General features: G+C 46.0%; 1 protein-coding gene across 3 annotated transcripts in view; it reads left to right on the forward strand.

Annotated features, from left to right (window-relative positions):
* The window catches only part of LOC118675242 (non-compact myelin associated protein), a 53,572-nt gene extending 40,816 nt beyond the window's left edge, over nt 1–12,756 (forward strand). The window contains exons 1-4 of one of the 3 annotated variants that reach the window (XM_036347600.1): nt 1,284–1,618; nt 5,338–5,426; nt 6,820–6,904; nt 9,261–12,755. In XM_036347600.1, coding sequence (XP_036203493.1) covers nt 5,345–5,426; nt 6,820–6,904; nt 9,261–9,402 — 309 coding nt within the window. In that variant the 5' untranslated portion in view covers nt 1,284–1,618; nt 5,338–5,344 and the 3' untranslated portion in view covers nt 9,403–12,755. Of the gene's footprint in view, nt 1–1,283; nt 1,619–5,337; nt 5,427–6,819; nt 6,905–9,260 lie in introns of those variants that run through there. The other 2 variants (XM_036347601.1, XM_036347599.1) reach the window with 2 other exon arrangements.
* The last annotated feature ends 722 nt before the right edge of the window (nt 12,757–13,478 follow it).

Consider the following 13,478-nt stretch of genomic DNA (forward strand, 5'->3'; position numbering starts at 1 on the left):
GCTAGGGCCACAGAAGTACTTTTAACCTGACAGTTGTCACGTATAAGAGGTAGCAGATTATCTTTGTGGGCTGAGAATTAGGACCAATGGGTGAAAATCACAAGAAGAGAAATGTTGGTTCCAACATGAAGATTAATTTTCTGATAATGAAAATTTCCCAGCAACTCCAGGGGCTGCTTGGGATCAGTGAGGTTTTTGTCTGTGGAAAAGACCGAGTCAAGCTGAACCTCCCATCTCTCAGGTGACTGGGGAAATCAATCCCAATGTTTTGGTGGGTCAAGGTCATTCATAGGTTATTTACTCTGAGTTACAGTTGGCCTTTTGAGCAGGGGTCACCTAGGAGTGGTAGTCTTGGCTTTCTTATCCAACAGGGAACTTTTAGGCCAAGCCAGAGGGAAGGAGGGTACCACTGGGGCAGAGCAGTAGGGGAGATATTTTCGACAGGCGGGCCTGGCAACATTTATCTTCCAGATTTGGCTCTGACACTTGACCAAGGAACAGGGAGGAGGCTCAGGAGTAAATGGTCATGACCCTCTATCACTTCCCAAACTGACCTCCCACACAAGGCCATTTGTAAACAATCCAAGGGACAACAATCCGTTGTTGATTTTGTAAATGTAATTAAGGCTCTGCTGAAGACGTCCAGAGTTGTCCAGTGTTGCCCAGGGCAGGGACCAGTAAGGTAGGATCAGTCAGGGGCAGGGGCCTGCGGCAAGGGCTCTGCCTCTCTCTGCTGCGCCCCAGCCTGTGTAGGTTTTCCATCAGAGCCTGATGTTGACTTGAGCTCTGGATGCTGGGCCATTTGTATCTTGTGTATTCACTGGGAGGATTCACTGGGGGAAGAGGTTAAGGAATCCGACAGACCCAGCTTAAATGCTAGCACAGCCACAATATTAGCTTGGTGAGCTTATATTGATTTCGCTCTGCTCTGAGCCTCTGCTTTCTCATCTGTAGAATGGGCACAGTGACTGCACCTTCCTTGCCAGATAGGTATGAGGATTCAATAAGACCTTCCACACAAAGCACTCAGTGCAGTGCCTAACACATAGTTGTATTATTGTTATTGGCCCAGTACACGAAATTCATGCAAGGGGCTCAGCCCTCTCAGCCCCGGACTCGTCTGGAAGGTCGTCCGGAAGGTCGTTCGGCTGTCTGGTCTAATTAGCATATTATGCTTTTATTATTATAGATTATTATTATTATTAAATTAACCTCAGTCAGTGAAAACCAGCATCACCCACTCCGTACACTCTTATGCACCCCCTTTTCTATAGCCATAGACCCTGGTCATAGGCATATTTGATACTGAAATCCCCCTACTGGACCTCACTTGGTTAACAAGACCGGCTGGGGCTCCACACATGAAAACACCCACAGTCTTGGCCATCACTGTTCCACCTCCCTCCCTCCCGCCTTCCCTGAGGTGGCAGGAACAGAGCTGTAATTGAGAGCCCTCGTCCCGAGATGAGGCAAGAGACGCTCTGAGACTGCTCACTGCCCGCTCAGAAAGAAGAGTAGCTGGGCCCACCGAAAAGAGTTGCACCTGGAACTGGGGAGGTTGCCCAGGAGGTCATCCCGAGAGGAGCCGTGTCCTGGTGCCTTAGACGCTGCATTACCGGTCAGTGTGTGTGTGTGTGTGTGTGTGTGTGCGCGCGCGTGCGCATGTTTCTGTGGTGACTGGTCCTGGACCCCCTGGTGTGTCCCACAGCGGGGTAGTGCGGTGGGAAGGATACAGACTTTGAAGTTGCAGGGCCAGCTTCCAGGCTGTGTGAGCATGGACAGTTAGCTTTATCCCCAAGTCTTGGGGGCCTCACCTGAAACAAGGGGAGAGGAAACCCTGTTTTACATAAGTTAACAAATGAAACCAACGCACGGATTTTTAAAAATACCTGCCACAGGTGTTGCCATGTGCAGGCCCTCGGGTGGTGGCTTCTGTCACTTTTGTGTTGTTGGTTCAGCGGTGGGCGTGTGCACAGGCAGGACGTAGCTTATCCAGTGATTATTCCACGTCTCCCTTACACTAAGTGACTCTTGATCAGCAGCCACCCACATGCCTCTCTTTTCTGTTTTTAAAAGAAATTTTGAGAAAACATGACTGGTGAGTCTTCTCAGCTTGATATTGGTGGGGATAGAAGCAGAGGGTATATAGGCAGATACATATTAAAACTATGTACTGGGATGGAGAACAGTGTGGGGGGCAGGGCAGGTATCTCCCCTTAGGAGTAGGGGGGAATTGTGGGAGGGTAGGGGGAGACTTTCATTCCATGTTCTCATATTGGTCCACACTTATTTTTATTTATTTATTTTTAAATACATTTCTTTATTGATTTCAGAGAGGAAGGAAGAGGGAGAGAGAAGTAGAAACATCAATGATGAGAGAGAATCGTCAATCAGCTGCCTCCTGCACACCCCCCACTGGGGATCGAGCCCACAACCCAGGCATGTGCCCTTGGCCGGAATCGAACCTGGGACCCTTCAGTCCGCAGGCCGACGCTCTATCCACTGAGCCAAACCGGCGCTAGAGCCACACTTATTTTTATAGAAAAAAATTTTTGTTGTTTTGAGCTCCAGATCCACCTCTCTGTAATTTAGTTCAGCAAATACTTCCTAATATCCACTAGAACACGAAAAAGCACTTTTCATACCTACCCTCTACCCCTCAGCTCCCTTGGGAAAAGCTACCTCATTTTACAGGTGCGCAAACCAAGCTGGGAGAAGGTCAATTACTCCCCCAGGTACTTCCACTGGCAAAGGTGAGCAGATCCGGACACGTTATCTGGGGCAGGTAGAAGGCTTTGAGAAAGAACCAGAAACAGGCTCTACCCTCAGTGAACCCGGGAGCTTAGCTGCCAGCCACCGCCAGTGAGCCGCACGCTGTGGTGTGTTCTCTGAGTGCTGCGGAGGGAGGGAGAGGACTGGATGGCTAATTCTGTCCGGGGAGGACTCTTCCTGGGGTGACTGGGCTGAGCCTTGAAGGATGTGATCTTTTTGGATTGGGAGCAGGCGGGGGAGCATGGCCGACCTGGGCCTGTTTAGGACGGTTAGGACAGGAAGTCCATTCGGGAAGAAACGTTGGCCAAGGTGGGGAGGTCAGGAGGCAGAGCCGCAAGGGGACTCCCCGCTGGGCGTCTTGAGGGTCTGGTCTAAGCGGGGAGGCGCAGACAAGAGCAGGGAGGCTTTAGGGAGAGACCTAGGGGAGAGCTGAGAAAGTGAAGGCAGAGTCATCCTATGGATCCACAGGGCCTGGCCACAGAGGGTGCTCCTGAGGCGGGAGCCCCAGCCGGGCGCGGACGGCCTGACCCAGTGGAGGAGTGTTTCCATCAGGAGTTGGGAGGGTCTGGCAGAGAAGCCGCCCAGCGGTGGGGGCTCTCGGGAGATGCCCACGGTGGGGGCCTGAGGAGGGCAAAGCCTGGGGCAGCCAGCCCAGAGACAGCAAAGACCAGGAATGACGGGGGATGGGGGACGATGGAGAGGTCCATTGTCACAGCTTTTGGCAGAGGCTGGTGTGAGGAGCTGAACGCTTGAAGACAGAGGGTGGAAATGGCCCATGAAGGGCTTTTGCTGCCAGATTTAGAAGTGTGGGCTCTGGGGAGATGATTGTTTTTTGAGCCCAAGAATGCCGTGGTCACACCTACAGTCTTTCTCTACTAAAATGTGAGCTTCTCCCCCCCAAAATAAAATAAAATAGAATGTGAGCTTCTGGAGGCAGGGAGTTTGTCTTTTATTTCATTATGTATTCCCAGCACCTAGCACAGGGTCAATCACTTCGTAGGTGTTCGATTCATATTGGTTTACTAAATATGTTGACTCACAATATATATAAGGGCTATGGATATGTACTGTTTATGGGTATACGCTATGTGTATGGACATATATATATGTCGTAAACATTTTTTTAAACTTTGATGAAAAAAAAAATATACACGATTAGCCAAGGTAGTAACCTTGGGGGAAGGATTGAGATAGAATAGAAAAGGGATTTCAACTGAGTCTCTTGTTGTTGTTTTTAAATAAAGAATAGAAGAAAATATGATTGTAAACATTTGTTCAGTCCGAGTTTATTTCAGAGAGGAAGAGCGAAGGAGAGAGAGATAGAAACATCAATGACGAGAGAGAATCACTGATCGGCTGCCTCCTGCATGCCCCCTACTGGGGATCGAGCCCACAACCCAGGCCTGTGCCCTTGATCAGAATCGAACCCGGGACCTTTCCGTCCATAGGCCGACGCTCTATCCACTGAGCCAAACAAGCCAGGACTTTATTATTCTTAAATATTTTTTTTATTGATTATTTTTAGAGAAAGAGGAAGCAAAAGGGAGAGAGAAACATCTATCTGCTGCCTCCCGCATGCCCCCTACTGGGGAGGGAGCCCACAACCTGCAACCTGTGCCCTGACCGTATTTGAACCAGCAACCTCTTGGTGCAAGGAATGACACTCAGCCAGCTGAGCCACGTCGGCCAGGGCAGAAATACTTTTTTAATTATAAAGAATAATGTATACCCTGGCCGGCGTGGCTGTGGGTTGAGTGTCGACCTCTGAACCAGGAGGTCACAGTTCAATTCCCGGTCCAGGCTCCACATCTTCCTAGCTGCGTGACTTTGGTTCATTCACTCAACCACTCAGCCTCAGCTTGCTCAGCTGCAAAATGGGAGGATTAAATGAGCGCATGTGGGGTGTGAAGGCACCTGGGACAGGGCCTGGTGCAGGATAAGTGCTCAGCATGCATTAACTCTCCTCCCACGGAGAGCTTTGTGCAACCTGACCTTTGTTCTCCTTCCTCCCACCCGTCAGCCCATGTGGATGGACCTCCTCCCGTGGCTTATGTCACTGACTGCTTCATCATCACAGTTAATTTTTTTCCCCCATCGCCCCCTTAGATTCTAAAACATTTAAAAGCAGGAATATCATTCCAGACGCTGTTGCAGGCGGTGAAAAGCCCTCTAGTGTGGGAGGCAGATGTCCTGGGTTAACTTCCGCTGGGTAAACTTGGGGCTGCATGTAGTTTGGGGGGCTTCAGTTTCATCAGTCGAATGGCAATAATAATAACCTCCCTCACACCGTTTCTTGAAGAGCAATTCAGACATTCTGTGTGAACCTGGTCAGGGGGAGTTTACTAAATGTTGTTGAATGGATTTAAACTGCTTTGAAAAATGAAGTTCTTTACAAATATCAGGCAGTATTTTTAATGCCCTAAAGTATATAGTCAAGGGCCTGTACTGACTTGCTGGAGGCTTGAATATTCTCCAGTCATCCGGATAAAGACCAGAGGAAGCATCACACCGGGGTTATAAAGCTCACTCTGATTTGAAACAAAATTTCATCTTCATTCTCACCAGGATCAAGATGACCACAGCCACCCCTCTGGGGGGGACCACCTTCTTCTCATTGAACGTGACCACCAGAGAAGATGACTTTCTGTACAAGAGTAAGGTCCACTTGGCGTGGCAGCTGGGGGAGGGATGGCGGGGCAAGTGTCAAGGTCAGCTCCTGGTCTAGAGGTCAAGAGCTTGGGCTCTGGAGACAGACTGCCTGGGTCTCGGTCTCAGGTCTACTGCTTGCCAACTGGGCGACCTTGAGCAGGTGACTTCACTGCTCTGTGCCTGTTTCTTCATCTATTAGTGGGATATTAATGACGTTACCACATAAGGTAGGTGAGGATTAAAATAGACAATCCATGTAAAGAGCTTAGAACAGCTAGATGTGTGCTAAGTACCTAATGGGTAGTATTATTACTACTATTATTTTCATTAGGGAATTTTGGGTTCTAGACGGCCATGGGAATTTGAATCTTTTGTAAGATGTCCCTAAATGGGTCGCCTTAAAGTGTAGCTACTTTCATACTAATTTTGCAAGGCAAACACATCCCATCAGTTCACAAAGGAGTAAATGAATGTAGGTGGGAGGAGTTAGCCCAGGTGAGGCATCTGCAGGAACCAGGGGTCCCCAGGAGGGAACATTTGAGGGCCACTCTTCAGAATACCAGTTGATTGTATTGGGGGAAGGCTGGGTCCGGTTCAGTCATTTCAGTTGACTTGGTATACACTTCTGCAGATGTAGCAGGCCTCCTGACATGTGGCGTGTTCCTCAGTAGTGAACAGGTCCAGGCTCTGGTGCTGGCAGGGAGCTGGATGAAGGTGAAGGTGGATATATGTGTAGAAAATCAGTGATTCTTGGGGCAATGAGGTCTTTATCCTCTCCCTTTTTTTGTTTGTATTTTCAAAATTTTCTACAAAAATTACATATTACTTTATCAAAAAGAGGGAAGGGCCCTGGCTGATGTGGCTCAGTGGTTAGAGTGTCAGCCCATGCACTGATGGGTCGCGGGTTCGATTCCTAGTCAAGGGCACATACCTGGGTTGCAGGTTCAATCCTCGGCCCTATTTGGGGCGCATGCAGGAGGCAACCGATCTCTTTTTCCCCCTCCCTCCCTCCCTCCCTCCCTTTCACTCTCTAAAAATCAATGGAAAAAATATCCTCCGGTGAGGAATAGTTTAAAATAAAGAAAAAAGAGGGAAGGTATTTTGCTTGCCTGTTTCACAAAAGAGGTTTGAAGCTGGGTAACGCTGGACTCGACCCAAGGCAGAGTTTTGGCAGGCGATGTGCTGAGGACATAGCTCCCAAGCCCCGTTGTGAGTAGGGAGCACGGCTACTCAGACGTGACTCTGTCCCGGGGTCAGCAGTGAGGTGCGGCATTCTCTTGTCTTCCCCTTGGCCCAGCGGGGATGTCAGGTGCCACGGTAGGAGCCCCCCTCCCAGGCTCTGACTGCTCCTCCGCATTTCAGGCCTCACATTTGTCACCTCTCCTCTCCTCCTTGTAGGTTCTGGAGCCATCGTTGCTGCCGTTGTTGTGGTTGTCATCATCATCTTCACCGTGGTTCTGATCTTGCTGAAGGTGTACAACAGGTATGGGTCCCTTCAGGGATGCCAGGATGAATGGGAGCTAACACGTGTGGATGCCCGTCACGTACCCAGCAGCACCCAAGAGTCCATCCTCAGCCTCTAGCCCTTTGTGGGTCCTTTTTTGATATCTGCTCCCCTATAGGAACTTCACAGTGACCAAATATTTTTGTACTTGGAGATAATATTTTTTTAAATATAACAGTGATAATGACAATGGTATAGGCCTTGAGCATGGTGGCAAACACCTGTACATATATGCAGGTAATAGAGGGATGTTTCAATCCTCTTCTCTTGGGTAGTCCTCTGCTGGGTGAACCACATGACTATTTGGGGTGACAAATACATGTACACGTGACTCCACTTTCTGGGACCAAATAAGATAAAATAAAATAATAGAACTTGATTGCATGAAGAATAAATGTTGTGTTATCACCTCTAATCACAACTTTGCTAGAAGGTCATTCTTTTCAAGGAAGAAATCAATTGTCAAAGTTTAAAAAACAGTATGTACAGTATGATAAGACACCTGGATTACACACTCACATTCAAGGAGGGCTCAAATGAGACACAACAAGGTGTTAACAAGCAGGGGCTGTATGGGGTTGCTAGTTAGTTGGTTGTTGGTTTTTCTAGGGGAAGGGCCCGTGCATCCTTATTTTATTTTTTTTAATTTAAATTTCATTTTGCTTTTTATTTCTTTCACCTCAGGCCCAATGGATATAGTTTTTTAAAATATATATTGTATTGATTTTTTACAGAGAGGAAGGGAGAGGGATAGAGTTAGAAACATCGATGAGAGAGAAGCATCGACCAGCTGCCTCCTGTACACCTGGCACTGGGGATGAGCCTGCAACCAAGGTACATACCCTTGACTAGAATCGAACCTGGGACCCTTCAGTCCCCAGGCTGACGCTCTATCTAGTGAGCCAAACCGGCTAGGGCCATCCTTATTTTTGAGGATTAATAAACATGCATTGTTTTTATCATAAAATTAATATTATTTATATCGGTAGATGACATATATTCATCTCTTACTATGTGCCACGCGTGTCCTAAGCTTCTTACATGTATTGTCATTTACACTTCACAACAACCCCACAAGGTGGGTCCTACTGTTATCCCCAAATTTTTAGACATGAAAAAACAGGCACAGGAAGATTAAGTAACATGCCCAAGGTCACGCAGCCCTAACTGCCAGAGTTGGGACTCAGCCCAGTCCATCTCGCTCCAAAGAAAATACTACACCTCTACAAGTAATAATCATGATAATGATAACATGTAATAAGTTATTTTTAAAATCCTTTGGGGTGTTACAATTTGAGTCTATCCCAAACCAGGAAGTGGCATCAAACCCCCGTGTCTACCCTTCATTCCTCTCGGTCATTGATGGGACTCTAAGCCCCTTTCCGAGCGGGTAAGGTGGAAGAAGACTCCACTCGCCCCTGTTTAAATGATGTTTGGTCTGTCAGGCAAGTCATTTAACCTCTCGGTGCCAATTTTATCATCTTTCAAATGGAAGGATCTCAAAGTGTGATAATTGTGTTATGGTCACATTGCAGAATGCCCTTGTTCTTAGTACTACCGAGGGGTAAAGTGGCATAGTGTCTGCAACTAACTCACAAATGGCTTGTGATTTTAAGAAATCACACACAATTCTGTGTGTATGTATGTGTGTGTGTGTGTGTGTGTGTGTGTAAGTGGTGGGAGGTGGGGAGAAAGACAGAAAGAGAGGGAGAGAGAGAGAGAAAAAACAAATCTGGCAAATTGTTAACAACCAATGAACTGTTTGGTGAAGGGTATTCGAATATTTAATTGTACTATTTGTGCAACTTTTCTGAGGATTTGAAATTTTTAAAAAAGAATTATGACAGGTCAACAAGAGGAAATACATAGACATTAGAATGAATGATTGTTGTTAATTATTGAACTTTATGGCATATGAAATGAAGGACAGGATATGCATTTTAAGTATATTCTCTTCTCAATTATGTTCAAAGTTACTAAATATTTCTAGCAATAAAATTAGCAACATAATGAGGCTGCAAAACTTAACTCATGCTACCAAAAATGGAACATCTTTGTCTTGGCTTTAATACAGCCACCTCTCTGACAGTTTACTCATTCATTAATAAGAAAAAATAAAATAAAGTATGTAATTTAGATTAAACAAAAAAATCAAAGGGTCAGACTAGCTGATGTCTAAGGTGCCATCCAGCTGTGAAATTCTATGGTTGGCAATTAAGCAACATAATTTAATGACGATCAACATCAACCTCTTTGCCAGGGCCATAGTCACAGAACTCACTCCCTGGGGCAGAGGAGGGGAGAGACTCAACCAAGTGTGCGTATCTCATTGCAGGAAAATGAGGGCGAGGCGGGAGCTGGAGCCCAAGGGCCCCAAGCCAGTCTCCCCTTATGCTCAAGGCCCTCCCAGCAGCAGCAGCCAACAGCCTGCAACTGTGACCTTCAGCCCTGTTGACGTCCACGTGGAGACTCGGTGACCCCCACCCTGTTGCTATCTCAGCTACTGTCTGAAGAGCCTTCTCCAGTCAGGACCAACAAGCACGTTTCTCCTTTGGCAGCTTCAATATGAGTTCCTTCCAGTCAGATCGACAGGGGCTTCTCATCCAACCCCTGAAGCTTCAGGCAACCCCCACCCCCATCCTGCCCTGCCCTCCCCACCCCCAGTGTGTCCGTATCTCTGCTGCCACCTTACCAAAAAGCTGTGGAATACCCTTTTGTCATCTGAGAGTGTCAACAACTGAGTCATGTCAGAGTAAGGGCCATATCCACAGCTTTGCCGAGCGAACTATTCAATCCCATAATCAGGGGAACTAACTGGACTAACTAACCAGAAAACCAGCTCGTGGATTTGTAACTTATCCCGGTACTAGATGACCGCTAACTCGCTCAGGACGATGGATGGGTCAGCACACCTTTCCCTCTTTAAGAGAGGTTGAGGAGGACACGGAATTCTTCCCCCAAAGGTTTCTAATCATTAGTAAAAGTCAGATTGGCAGGCATAGGGTGACCTTGAGGATTAATGGCCGCTAGGACACTACTGATTGCTACAGTGTCCAGGGGCCTGGGACAGCCTGGTGGCTGGTCAGAGCCCCTCCTTCGCTCTGGGCGGATTAACCCTGGCTTAGTCTCATTTCTCGGCTTCCCTCGATTGGGATCCTGAGCAGTCCTCGCTCTCGGGTTAACACGTCCGCTGGAGAACCAGTGTTTGGACAGATTAGATTACAGCTCTGTTTATGTTACCTGTGCCCTTTCCTGGTCACCTTGCAGAAAGTCAGGACACATTCAAAATACCTCGTTCACAACTCATTTCTCTATAGAGAGCTGGCCTCTTTGACTCCTTAAAGCGATTTGGAGTTAAGAAGACCTGCCTTCTGAGCTCTACTTCCTGGTTGTGTGGCCTCGGGGAAGTGGCTTGACCTCTCCTTATCTGGTTTCTTGACCTTGAAGTGAGAATGATAACATCTGCCTCACGGGGCTACAGTAACAAGTCCTGGTCTCAGTAAAGCAGCTCTGATAGTGCCTTGGCACCAGCAAATGCTAAATGAGTGGGAGCCGGTGGCGCTGCCGTTACGATATTTCTTCAATTGCAAAACATTTTTTTACATTTTAATGATTATGAACTCAGAATGTGTCTTAAAATTGATGGGTCCCTAATGTAGTTGCTCTCTCTCTCTCTCTCTCTCTCTCTCTCTCTCTCTCTCTCTCTCTCTCCTGTTTTTAAAATCAATTGTGCATCTTGGAATGGAAGGCATCTTGAAAACAAGGCAATCAATCCTTATTCTGTTACAGAAAGTGACACACTCTGACATTTAACTCCAATTCTAGGACTCTCTCCCTCATGGGATTAGAATCCCTTTTGAGGAGAAATTGAGGACTAGGGAGGTGAGAGGAGTGACAGCTGGGTCACCCGCTCAGGCCACCCCACTATAAAAATGCTCACTTAAATACGTCTGGAGAAATACTGGCAAATTCTTCCTGCCCAGACACCTTTTCTCTGTACTGTGTTTAAATACCCACCACGTACCAGGCACGTTGGGAGGTGCTTTCATAGGCGTTGCCTTATAGGACTTATTTTTCCCAATAACCTCGGGGCGTATTCTTTTTCCCTTGGCAGATGAGAATCTCACACTCCAAGAGAAAAAGCACTTGTCCAGAGTCACACAGCTAGTAAGTTGCAAAGACTCAAACCCAGGTCTCTTTGGCTCCAAGGTCCATCTTTTTGTTGTATCACACTCTTCTCCAGCATCCCGGCTCAAAGAACATGGACTCCTTTGTGGACTGAACAAGAGGGCAGACTTGTCCGTGTGTCCGAGTGGAGGTCAGGGGTCTGGCCTCCAAACCGAAAGCGAAAGTGGGGGCAAAGCCAGTTGGTAACCACCTTTGAGCTTCCCTGATTGTAGCGAGAGGCGCCCTTTCTAAACCCACCAGAGCTCTAACGATTCCTGCTTCATCCCCCTCTCCCTCTTCTCTCCTCCCCACTCCCCACTTAGGCCCAGGGAGCAAGGTGTGGAACCAGGGCAAAGCCATTTCTTTAAGGACTCAAGCTCCAAATAGATATGTTACCTAAATGTATTCTGCTTTAAAAACAATTTTTTTTTAAATATTCCAGCTCTAAAACCAGACTCTTCCGCCCACAATAGCCTGGTCCTGGAATTACTCGAGGAGTTACCTTCTAGTATCTGTTTCTTTTGCTAAATGAAAGTTTGGAAATGGAGGAAAGAAGAAAAGTAGAGAAGTGAGGGGGAGGAAATAAAAGGGTTTGAGTGTTTTGTTTTAACTGATAAAAGTCCTGTAAGGGCTCCTGTGTGCAAGTTGAGGTGCTACTAAACCCATGAAGTCACAGTCCCTGCTCTGGGGAGCTCAGCGGTCTCCTGTGACAGGGACCTCGCAGTACATTTGTGCATTTTGTTTCTGACAGGTGCCTTTCCTAACTGAGCAGATGCTGCCTTAGTTGGCCACTGAATCAATAAAAGATATTACATGCTTAAAGGACAATGTCCAAAAATAAAAAATGTTAAATCAAATGTTTGTTGAGTTGATTTCAATGAATTTTAGAGCTGGCAAAGACCTTTCCTAAACACTTCCTTTTCCTGACCACGTGAATAGTGTCCTGAGGGAAAGCCCGGGCCTTTTCAAACACCTCGTCCTCACTTGAAAAGAATGATGGAAAAGGCGGGTCGCCATCAGCAGACCTTCTGGGAGTTTGGAAAGGTGTTACCTTGATTAAATATTACAAAAGCAGTACCATTTGAAGGCCTGCTGTTAACCACCAGAGGTGCCAAGATGCCAAAGTTTGGGGACCCAGGGAAGTATAAGAGACATTAGAATGGAACCAAAATAACCAATAATGATGTTTATCATTAACTAAGCGCCTACACTGTTCCAGGCATATGTGTAAATTCAGTCTTAGTTAGTAGTGCTAAATTGAATTGAATTTTCTTGGTATCCTTATCAAATAAGTCCTTGCATAAATATAAGGACTTATTTCTGGACTCTGAAGTCTATTTCATTAATCTATATTTCTGTTCTTATGCTAATACCACACCGTCTTGATATGGAGTAAGTTTTGAAATCTGGAAGCATAAGTCCTCCAACTTTATTCAGTCCACCATCTTTTTTATTTTTCCTTTGTAAAATATTTTAGCTATTCTGGGTCCCTTACATCTCCACATGAATTTTAGGATTAGCTTGTCAATTTTCGCCGAAAAAGAAGCTGAGAGTTTGATAGGGATTGCACTGAACCTGTAGATCATTTTGGGAGTATTGCCATCATACTAGTATTAAGTCTTTTAAGTTGTTCATTGCTAGTGATTTTTGTTGTGGTTTTACTTTTATTTTTCTATTCATTTCTTGTTAGTGATTTTTACATATTGATTTTGCAAACTACAACTTTGCTGAATTGTTTATTAGCTCTAAGGTTTTTTTCTGTAAAGTCTTTTTTATTTTATTTTATCCATTGGTTTTAGAGGAAAAGAGAAGCATCAATCTGTTGCTCCACTGATTCATGCATTCATTGGTTGCTTCTTGTGTGCCATCTATAAATAGAGATAATTTTAGTTTTTCCTTTAAATTTGCCTAATTACCCTAGCTAGACCTTCCAGTACTATTTTGAATAGAAGTGGTAGGAACAGACATCTTTGTCTTCTTCCTGATCTCACAGAATTTGTTGTGTAGCAGGAAAGAGAAGCAATTAAACAACCATTATTTTTTAAATAGGAAAATCAGGGTATTGTATAAGCCTCTTGCTGGGGCACCTAGCTCAGCCCAGATGTTGGTGGGTAGGAAAGAAGGCCCCCAAAAGAAATAACATCTAAACTAAGAGAGTTTGGCTCAGTGAATAGGGTGTCGACCTGCGGACTGAAAGGTCCCAGGTTCGATTCCGGTCAAGGGCATGTACCTTGGTTGTGGGCACATCCCCAGTAGGGGGTGTGCAGGAGGCAGCTGATGGATGGTTCTCACTCTCTATCCCTCTCCCTTCCTCTCTGTAAAAAAAATCAATAAAATATGTTTAAAAAAAATAAACTAAGAGTGATAAAAATTGAGTAGAAGTGAT

Source organism: Myotis myotis, unplaced genomic scaffold, assembly GCF_014108235.1.
Source record: "Myotis myotis isolate mMyoMyo1 unplaced genomic scaffold, mMyoMyo1.p scaffold_m19_p_2, whole genome shotgun sequence".
In the NCBI taxonomy this organism is placed as follows: domain Eukaryota; kingdom Metazoa; phylum Chordata; class Mammalia; order Chiroptera; family Vespertilionidae; genus Myotis; species Myotis myotis.